General features: G+C 30.1%; 1 protein-coding gene across 2 annotated transcripts in view; it reads left to right on the forward strand.

The window, feature by feature from the left end:
* LOC106684621 (sialin) overlaps positions 1-7,522 on the forward strand; it is a 79,977-nt gene extending 72,455 nt beyond the window's left edge. For both annotated transcript variants that reach the window (XM_014426807.3, XM_014426808.3), the window contains exons 4-9: positions 2,289-2,376; positions 3,218-3,435; positions 3,628-3,780; positions 5,019-5,151; positions 6,169-6,407; positions 7,199-7,522. In XM_014426807.3, coding sequence (XP_014282293.1) covers positions 2,289-2,376; positions 3,218-3,435; positions 3,628-3,780; positions 5,019-5,151; positions 6,169-6,407; positions 7,199-7,351 — 984 coding nt within the window. In that variant the 3' untranslated portion in view covers positions 7,352-7,522. The remainder of the gene's footprint in view (positions 1-2,288; positions 2,377-3,217; positions 3,436-3,627; positions 3,781-5,018; positions 5,152-6,168; positions 6,408-7,198) is intronic.
* Positions 7,523-10,374: the final 2,852 nt, after the last annotated feature.

Consider the following 10,374-nt stretch of genomic DNA (forward strand, 5'->3'; position numbering starts at 1 on the left):
TCAGCCGCTCTAAAGATAATCATTCTGACATTTTTGTTTCTCCTTTTCCTAGATGTTCAACCGCTCTAAAGATAATCATTCTGACATTTTTGTTTTTTAGCGCCGGGTCGAATCCGATCTGGCGGGGATGGTCGCCATTTCTTTTTTGGCAATCCCACGGACTAAAACTTTGACCCTCACGCTGTGGTTAGAAAAGGATGGTTATCTCTAAATATGTTTTAAAAATTTAATTCCTATCTTTTCCACTCCATATTTCGTTCATTTACTATGCATTTATTTAGTGATTTGATGAAATATAGGGTAAAAAGCAAAAGGTTTTAAAAAATAGTTACTTGGCCGGCTCTATCGGGATTAAATGGATCACGCTATTATTGACTAGAAATAAAATTTAATAGGTTTACAACTCAATGGAATAACATATAAATGGATTAAAATGTTTATTGTATGTATTTCAAATGACCTAGTTACAAATAATAAGGCTTAAACCTTAGTTAAAATCATATTTGTCCTTAAAGTTCAAAATGATAATACCAGCATACAAAATTAGGATTAGGGTATGTGTCTTTAAGCTTTAATATTATCTTTTAGCAACTTTCTTTTGTCTCAATAGTCAATTAATTAATTTAATTAGAAGTAATAAATTTATGTTAGCATTCAAATAATATACACTGAAAGCTGAATATATTCCTCTGAAGAATGATATTATTTTGTATGTATCAGGTTTTTGATCCTGTTTCGCGAAGCTGTTTTAAGTGTTCCGCGAAATAATTTCAAGAAATAATTTTTTTTATTGACAAATATAATTTTGGGGTGTTCTACAAAACTTGTCAACACAACACGATTTATGGAGCACTAAAAACATAGAATTATACCTACGACGTGTTGAAAATTTAATATTCATCTTTTATTTACAGAACCACTTTAACATTTGGGCAGTGGTTGCTGCTATGACTTTAAACTGAAAACGGGACTTAAGGATTTAATCGTGATAATGGGGACTTGAGGATTTAAGCGCTGTTATATCGCCATATCCTTACAATCCAAGAGACCATGAGGAGAAAAACTCGGCCAACTATGGTTTGGAGGGATAAAAACCAGAAAATTTATTTTTGATTTATTTTAAATTTAAAGAAATATTGCGCAATATTTTCTGTCTTAATATGGCCCGATTAACCTTTTACTTAAGGTATAAAATAAATGTCCTTGAAAATTAGATATTTATGGATCCCTTAATCCCCTGAACTTCGTTTTATTCAAGTAAATCCTAATTCCATATTTTTTTTTAATTTAGCGATCATTATCCTTTCTTTAAACAACACTAAAAAACATAGTATAACATCATTTAAAGTTAAAAAAAATTGCTAAAGTTTGAGCTCTATTGGAGCTGTTTACGCTGAATAGTTTCCGAGATAAAGTTTTTCGCACATTCTTTTCCATATAACGAAAAATCAATATTTTGTGAATTAGTGTTGAATAATACCATGAAAATTACTACTCCCTACAAACCTCATCATCATGATGCCTATTGAGTCTAAAATATATAGTAGACGTTAAATGGACTATAATGTAATTCATAACGTTCATCTTCATATCATTCGTAGGAGCAGTAGTTTCTCCTTTATTCGCCAAAATAAATTCACTAAATGTTGATCTCTCCTTGTTAAGAGAAGAAAACCTTCGGATTCTGAAGAACTATTTTTCAGGAATATAAGTAGATGGTCAGGGTTGCGGTCAAAAAAAATAACAAATAGTTTAAAACTATAACAGGACATTAAAAAACTTAATTAAAAATTTAAATCTTTACGGTTAACTATATATACATATATTTTTCAGTAACTATTAGAAGTACATATGTGTGTCTTGTAGCACTCAAATTAAAGCTAGTTGAATGTATTATAAAGTCGTTTATAATTAATATTAATATCTTAGGATTAATAGTTTCAATATTGATAGAAAATTAGTTGTAAGCAGGTCGATTGGAACTAATATTCTATCAGATTTACATTAAACGATATTCTGTTAAGTTTTTTTAGTGCTGTTGGAAGTTTTATGGATTATGAGCACTGAATGAAAAGTGTGTGAAACACCCCAATGCAATTAGGTATCACAATGGTTATATTACCAATTTCTTAAAATAAATATACATTTCATTTCATACTTAGTTTAGAGGAAAAATAATTCCTTAATCTATATATAGAAAGAATTGTGTCACGGTTTTATTCTATTAACTAAATCAACAATCATATATTTTATTATTATTATATTGAAGACTTATGTTATTTTCTCAGGGAACGACTTTTCCTGCCCTCAGTACTCTCCTGGCGCAGTGGGCACCACCACTGGAAAGGTGTAAATTAGGTTCTCTTGTTTTTGCTGGTAAGTAATCACTAATTTATTTTAAATATTATATTTTATTTTTACAACTATAATTATGGATTATTTTTCTCCTTGAAGCTATGTCCACACTGTGCTCCTTTTGCAACAAGCTTTTTATATCCAGTCCACAGTGCTTTGTTAAATTTCCAGAATTCCATAGGACAGGAATGCTTATCCATCACCTATGGATTTTCTTCCTTTATTCAGTACTTCTTTTCTATTCCGCAAGTCAGAATGTCGACATTCTCTTAAAGAAATTATAAATTTTATTGAATATCAAAGAAATTGAAATAGTAGATTGAGTTCACCATCTACTTATGATAATTTTATATTTTCTATATTAGATCGTTCTATCAAATAATTCATCCTAATTAAATAATTAGTAATTTATTGAAAACATTTTTGTAGCTTGTTTTAGCTCCTTTCTATACTTTATTTATAGCTTAATCACACTGATCTAGTTCAGGTCGCTATTACAATGTATGATAATATTTTACTAAACATAGAATTTGTAGTTAGAGATAAGAAACCCTAGAAAAAAAACTAGGATTTTTTATAGGTTTTAATGGATTGATAAAATAGGATTAATGAAAAAAAAAATGTACTCGTCATCTTTCCGAAAAATATTATTAAAAAAAAAGGAATAAAAAATGTTGATGTAAATATTTATTTATTTAAACATTATTGTAAATTATGAAAAGAAGAACTGCTTTATTGAATTTACTCTAAAATACACAAGTATTCATTACAATTAATTTAAACCTCTTATTTTGTAAACTCATTTAGAATATAGTACATGTTTTTTTTATTTATGAGTTAAAGTGTTGTTAGGCTTGTGTAGGTGTCCAAATCGGAACTGTGCTGGCATCAGCTATTTCCGGCTTTATCCTAGCCTACCTGCCATGGCCAGCTGTCTTCTACATCTGGGGAGGAGTTGGAATGGCTTGGTTCGTCCTCTGGTGCCTTCTGTGTTACAATGATCCTTCATCACATCCTTTCATATCTCAAAAGGAAAAAGAGTATCTTTCCAAGACTATTGGAGCAACAGAAAGGGATAAGGTATCTATGGAAATATACAAAGTTGGAACTTAGTTGACAATATTTTAATTTTTTTTTCCTAATTCATTAAATTTTTATATCTTAATCTAAATATTTAAAAAAGGCATTTTTAAAGTTATTATTTGATTGTATGGAAGCTATTATTTATAAATGGCAAAATAGTAATCATAATTATTACTGAATATTGTTTAGGATGTTGGAGGAACACCTTGGTTGGCAATTTTAAAATCACCGGCTGTATGGTCCTTGACCATTGCTGAGGTGGGGCATGACTGGGGACTGTACACTATGGTCACTGATCTTCCAAAATATATGAATGATGTGATGCACTTCAAGATATCACAGGTAAAACATGAACATAGGCACAGACTGAGACAAACACATATTTTTTCATTCTGTTGTTTATTAATGTAATTCTAACGAACCTTCACCATATCTATCTAGCTTTAAATTTAATTGCATGCAGCTCTGCCATTTCTTCATTGATTCTAGAGTAGATAGAATTCACTGCAGCATACATACCAACAACTGCGTTTTTGATCGTTGTGTAGAGTTACTCATGGATTGCTACTCCCTCCCCATCTTGACCTCCTTTTCATAGCACCAAGTATTCATTTTCTAGTTGTAAAAAAGTCTCTGTTGTTCCTTCTTCTCCATGTGTTAAGACTCTGATCCCAAATTCATATAGATGATATTCTTTTTGCATCTCTCAATTCTGCTTCATATTGAGCCACTAAGAACCCAGGTCTAACAGCCTTTTTGCTTGTTTTGTGATATATTTTGGTTTTTTGGTTTATTTAGTGAGCTGAAGTATTTGAATCAGTCTGTGAGTAATAATTTGCCATCCATCAAGATGCCAATATTGAGGTGAATTTTTCAGCTAATATATATTTTGTATTACATTGATTTGATTTTAATTCAAATGCCCTTCTCTCATAGTCCCAGCAAGTCTTTCATCCTCTTGATTGCTTTTGAGGACCAATATATCATCCATATATGATAATATTTTATGTTTTATTACAATGAGCATCCCTCGGTTTTCATACGATACTATTCTTATCTATCTCTAGACTAAGTAGAACTGCATCCATGAGAGTCCATTTCTCTCCAATATCAAGTTTTTTCTCTCCAAAGTCCATTTTTTAATATCAAAGGCATCAGATATTTCTCCTTAGATCATGATTCTGTATATAGAATCATTTGTACATGCCTTTGACAATCCCATTTATTTTCCTGGAACACCCTGCTTACCCATGATCTTCCAAAGACAGTTTCAGTCTCCAGAATCATAGTCCGCTTTGAAATCTGTAAATAAGGTGTGCACATCCTGGTTCCATTTTTATAATTTTTCGAGTACCTGTTTTTGAGAGAAGGTCTGGTTTAGCATTTTCTTTACTCTTCTGAATCCTTTTGATCTTCTGATTTTCTATTATATTATCATAATAAGTGTATTGTTGGTTGAGCTGAATATTAATCGTTATCTTACAGACAACCAGAAGGAATGTTATGTCCTACAAATCTTAATTAGAAATTTTATATTTATTTATTATTATTTTGATTATAATGAATATTTTTTAATCTAGAATGGAGTTTTATCAGCATTACCATACCTTGTTATGTGGCTAGTCTCAATATTACTTGGGTACGTTGCAGATAAAATACAACAACGAGAGTTAGTAGGAATAACAAATCTCAGAAAGATACTAGCTACAATAGGTAAGTTGGATTCAGTTTAGCCAAAAAAAAAAATTATTGCTTTACACATCAAGTTAGTATCTTTTATCAGTTACTAGAAAAAATATTGAGGTAAGACACCAAAACATATTTGTGAACCTTAACCCTTTAAAACTGACTGTTGGTTAGAAAATGGGATGTTTAGTTCATTTTCAATGATTATTGGATTATTGGAGAAACAATCATAGAACGTTATTGATTAGATTTCTATGATTTTAAAAACACTTTCATGAATTTTTTTTTCATTAGTTGGTGCTAAAACTCCAATAAAGTGACAGTCATTTTTTTACCCAGTGTTGGTCATACTTTGAGCATTTTGCTTATACTTGGAGAAAAAAATATATTTTTTTTTCATTATTTTTCGTAGACATTTTGTCTGTTTGTCTTTCATAGATCTATAAAAGAGTGAATTTAGTTTCATAGTAAATATTTGTGACACGGCTCATGCTTAAAAAAACATTTGGCTTATAAATATTCTTGAGAAGTTACAATTTTTTTACAGACGTCTAATATATAAAACACTCATTTGTTCATTTATGGTCAGCATATAAAATTTTAACTCTTAATCATACTACCTAAATCATTGGCCATTACTACCAAAAAAGGGCCATATTTGATCCATTTCTATTTTTGCTTGTATACAGTATAAATTAAAACATTATTGTAACTTAAATTATTAAAAAATTACTGAAAACAGAAGTGTGAGCAAAATAAAATGCTGACACACAACCAACTGTGTCTCACGGAAGGGCTCAATCAGTGTTTTATTACAAATTGACCATGTCAAAACTTTATAAATTTTATTTCCTCAATATCCTTGATTCTCACTAGAAGTTACTATTGATTAATAAATTAGCTGTTATTATTATTTGTTGCTGTAGAGCTATATTATAACCAATTAGAATATACCAATATACCCTGAACTTTTATCCTCTTCATTGACACTATTATCTTACTTGAAAATATTTTTACTTTGATTTTAATTCATTTTTATTGCAGGTGCCTTCGGTCCTGCTGTTGGTGTTGTTCTGGCATCATATGCAGGCTGTGATAAAACATTGGTCGCTGTACTCTTCACTGTTGGAATGGGTTTCATGGGCTTTTGCTATGCCAGCCTTCGAGTCAATTCTCTTGACTTGAGCCCTAACTTTGCTGGAACTATCATGGCTATTGTAAATGGATCAGGTTCCGTTTCAGGAATGGTTGCACCATTACTCGTGGGCCAGTTAACACCAAATGTAAGTATAATCATTTAAGAGGAGTTTTATTTTAATATCTCATAATGAGTTATGAAGTAAAAATAAATTTTCCAAGGTTTTATTTTGGAAAATTTTAGAAAGTGGCTGTTTCCAAATTTTCCTAACACTTTTTTAACCTTTGGAAATGCTAAGTCATTTTAATTACTAAGTATTGCTTATTTATGAACATTTGAGATATCTATGAGAAGTTGTAAGCACTTTAGTTAAACCAGAGATTTATTCTTCTGAATTTGTACAGTCCTACTTCTTGTCCAGGATCTCTCACTCTTTTATTGGTTAGATCTTAATGGATTTGTTAGATCTCTTAATCCAGATCCCTCAAGGGATTGATTAGGCTAGGGTCCGCTATGTAATCGTTATCAAACAATTTAAGGCTCAAATTCGGGAACATATTGCACTGGTTGATGACATTATAAACTGTCTCACACTATCACTGAATCTACCTATTGGAGACAGGTATTTATCTGTTATTAACTTTATCTGTTATATCTTAACTGTTAAAGTTAACAACAATTAATAAATCAAAATCAAATTGTTAATAAGTAAATGAGTGAGAATATTACTTAACTTCAGAGGTACCATCCATATGTTTCCTTCAACACCAGAAAGAGAAGCACAACTACAATCAATAAATTACTAGAGCTAAAGTTCAGTTTTCAAATCTTTTCTATTGGGAATCCTCAACTTTTTTTTCTAATTTTAAATGTCCTAACAATGTGAAATCAATCTTCAAAATTATATTCTCTATTACTTATTTACATATTTTACAGAAATCACTATTGGAATGGAGGGTAGTTTTTTGGATCATGTTTGGCATACTGAATGGAACCAATGTCCTGTTTATAATGTTTGGTTCTGGAGAGGTTCAACCATGGAATGAGCCTAAAAAAGAAAAGGAAGAGACAACCCTTAACCAAATGTAATCTACTCATGTAAAATATGTTTGTAAATATGTAATTATAATCAAAACTATTGGAACAATTTTGATTTTGTAAATTATTTATTATAATAGGATAAAGTATGTTAAAACATGTGGATTTATCACTTCTATTACAAATAAAATTAATTGTTCAAGCATTTTTATTTCAAACCCATTCATAGCAAACTGCTAATGTATTTTCTCATTACATTTTTCATTAATATATTATTTCAGAATAAAAATGTATTTTTGCCAAATTATACAATAATTTTTACATTAAAATTATCTCAATTATATTCATTAGTCCTTTATACCAGGTATATACATACAATTAGTAAACCTGATTTAATCCATGTATCTGTTTTGAAAACAATAAAATTATTTGCTTAGTTTTTATTTTTAAGTCTTGTCTTCAGCAATAATTTTATGATTAGAAAGTCATTAAAGTCAAACGGATGATATTTACTTTTACTTTTCTTATTTGAGGGAAATATTTTAATCACAGTTTTGATATGGAGTTTTCAATGTATCTATAAACTTCAGAGAACTCAGACATATTTGATTTTTTGGCCATTGATATGTTTGTGTCTATGTCACAATTATCTTCTGAAGGAATGAATTGATTTTGTTGCTTTTTTACTTTCACTTACCTAAATATTATTGCACATATACATATATTATTTCAAAATAAAATAAATCTAAAAAAAAATTGGTCTGGTAGTCTTGTAAAGAAAAGCTGCAGAAGATGAAGAAACAGGCCTTTTGTAATTTGATTTTTGGATACATGTACTAGAGTAGGTATTTTTTATGGGGTACAAAATTAAAATGAGTACGCTATAGACAAAAATACTAAGAGCGAGATAAATATTAATCACTGAGCATCTGTTTGTAAAAACATTCAACAGTTGATTTCACCATCTTTTTCTCCCTATTTCCAACTTTGCATTGGAAAAATGACTGAAAACGAGTTTGGTATCTCGATACATATTTTGGTCTGTCAGGAGTCACCAAACTAATGTAAAGTTTTTGGATAACAGCTGTTTTTCTCTTATAGTTGAATTTTGATATAAGAATAAATCAAAGCTATTCTAATGATGTAAAATCTTATCATTAACAATTTTAAAAATAAATTAATTTTGGTTCTCTACTTATTTATTTAATATATTAAAAACTTAGGTAGGGTTTGAATAATCTCCTTGATCTCATTTGTTTATACCAGTGATGCGCCAGGATCTTTTGAGCTCTGCTCCACCCCTCACACGTGGGGGATAGAGTGTGCTTAGGGATCCTCAGGTCGATTGTGTAAATATTGTAACAGTTTGGTGATGTTCATATTTAATTATGGCATTCTGGATGTTGCATTAATTTGATCCAGTTCTTAATTATATGGTGCTGGTACTGCTAATGGTAAGGAGAAATAGTATGGCAAATAGGCCGTGTATTCCTTTTTGCGAAGCCCTGGTGGCAACCTCTTATTAACCAGAATGGGATTGTCAAGATTCATTTCTTGATGGGAATCGATCTGACAATGTTCCAAACCAGGTACTTTGGGACCTTTGCCCTAACCTGCTTGGCTAACACATCCTCATTAGGAATGGTACAGAAATAAAATAAATATATTTTTATTCATTCTTAAACACTAAAATGATTTAGGAGTTTTCCATATTTAGGACTCGTTCAAATCCCACATTGGATTACTCATGGGAAATTTTGAGTAATCCTTTGGTGACCATCATTTAAAAAGCTATTTTCTTTAGCATCAATTGTTTGATTTTTTTTTTTTTTTTTTTTTTATGTATATAGTTTATAATTGATTTTACACTGACTAGAGGAGAAAGTTTTGTTTTGTTTTTCCAATTTTAAACCACAGTTTATATATTAGTTCTCCAACAATGACATGATAGCCAAAGACAGTAATTTGGTTAATTTTTATTGCACAAATAATTTCTTTCTATATAGCTGATTCAATAATATTTTGTTGTTTATTGAAACTATGAGTGAAGCCTTATTTTGGCAAAGTATTCCTGGAGATAACATTATACGTTTTCCTGGAAAATTATAAAATGTTCTTTTATCCATCATACAGGATATTATAAGGTGTTATAAATAAAGATTTGTCTGCAAATCATGCATTACCAAGAAAAGAAAATGACTATAAAAAGGCCATTACAAAATAAGGTCTACAAAATATAGGAGGTAAAAAATGTTTTCCAAAAGTTATAAACATTTAGCTATAGTTGAATTAGAATTATTATGAAAGGATAAGTTAAAAAAAACTGTACACTAACTTGGACCTGACAAAAAGTAACTTAAATTTCTATAACAGATGGCAGTTATACTACTAATTCCTGTGATATTTTAACAGGTAACTGCTACTTTTTTTGGTATGAGTCCAAGTAGAATTAAGTTACAGTTAGTTGTGCCGTCAAAATGTTTTGAGTAGGAGGCACATTTCCTGTGAGATTTAAATTTGGTAAGACTTTCAAATCATTAAACAAGCAAAAAAAAAAAAACACTAACCTACCTATATCCGTTTTAAAAAGGGTTACGATCCATCCTGAATTTTCCTGGACAATTAGCAATTGAGAATCACATCCTGAGCAGTGTCTGGTGTTGTAAAACTGGGGGAAGAGGTTTAAAGGTCCCTTAAACCATTGCTAAAATATAATTTTTTGAAAAATTGAAGACGCTGAGGTCATCCTTAAAGACTTTAGCTACAATTTTTTTTTTTAATAAACCAATTCCATCTTCATATCCAAATGTCAAACCTTCTGCTTTTTATGAGGTAATAAACAAATATATATCTTTTAGACTAATACTGTTAGGAAAACTGAATTTCTGCTATTTCATCTCATACCAATAACTCTTTCATTCATCACCTTTATGAGGGAGAAAGCTGGTGCTGTGTACGCATCATACAAATTTTGCTCACCACCCTACATACATTCCCAGGTTTTGTGTAGATTTGTGGGCTTGTATTGAAGTTATTACTCTTTTTATGGTTTAAAAAAAAAAAAAGAATCTTAA

Source organism: Halyomorpha halys, unplaced genomic scaffold, assembly GCF_000696795.3.
Source record: "Halyomorpha halys isolate HHAL.00 unplaced genomic scaffold, Hhal_1.1 Scaffold595.1, whole genome shotgun sequence".
NCBI lineage: Eukaryota > Metazoa > Arthropoda > Insecta > Hemiptera > Pentatomidae > Halyomorpha > Halyomorpha halys.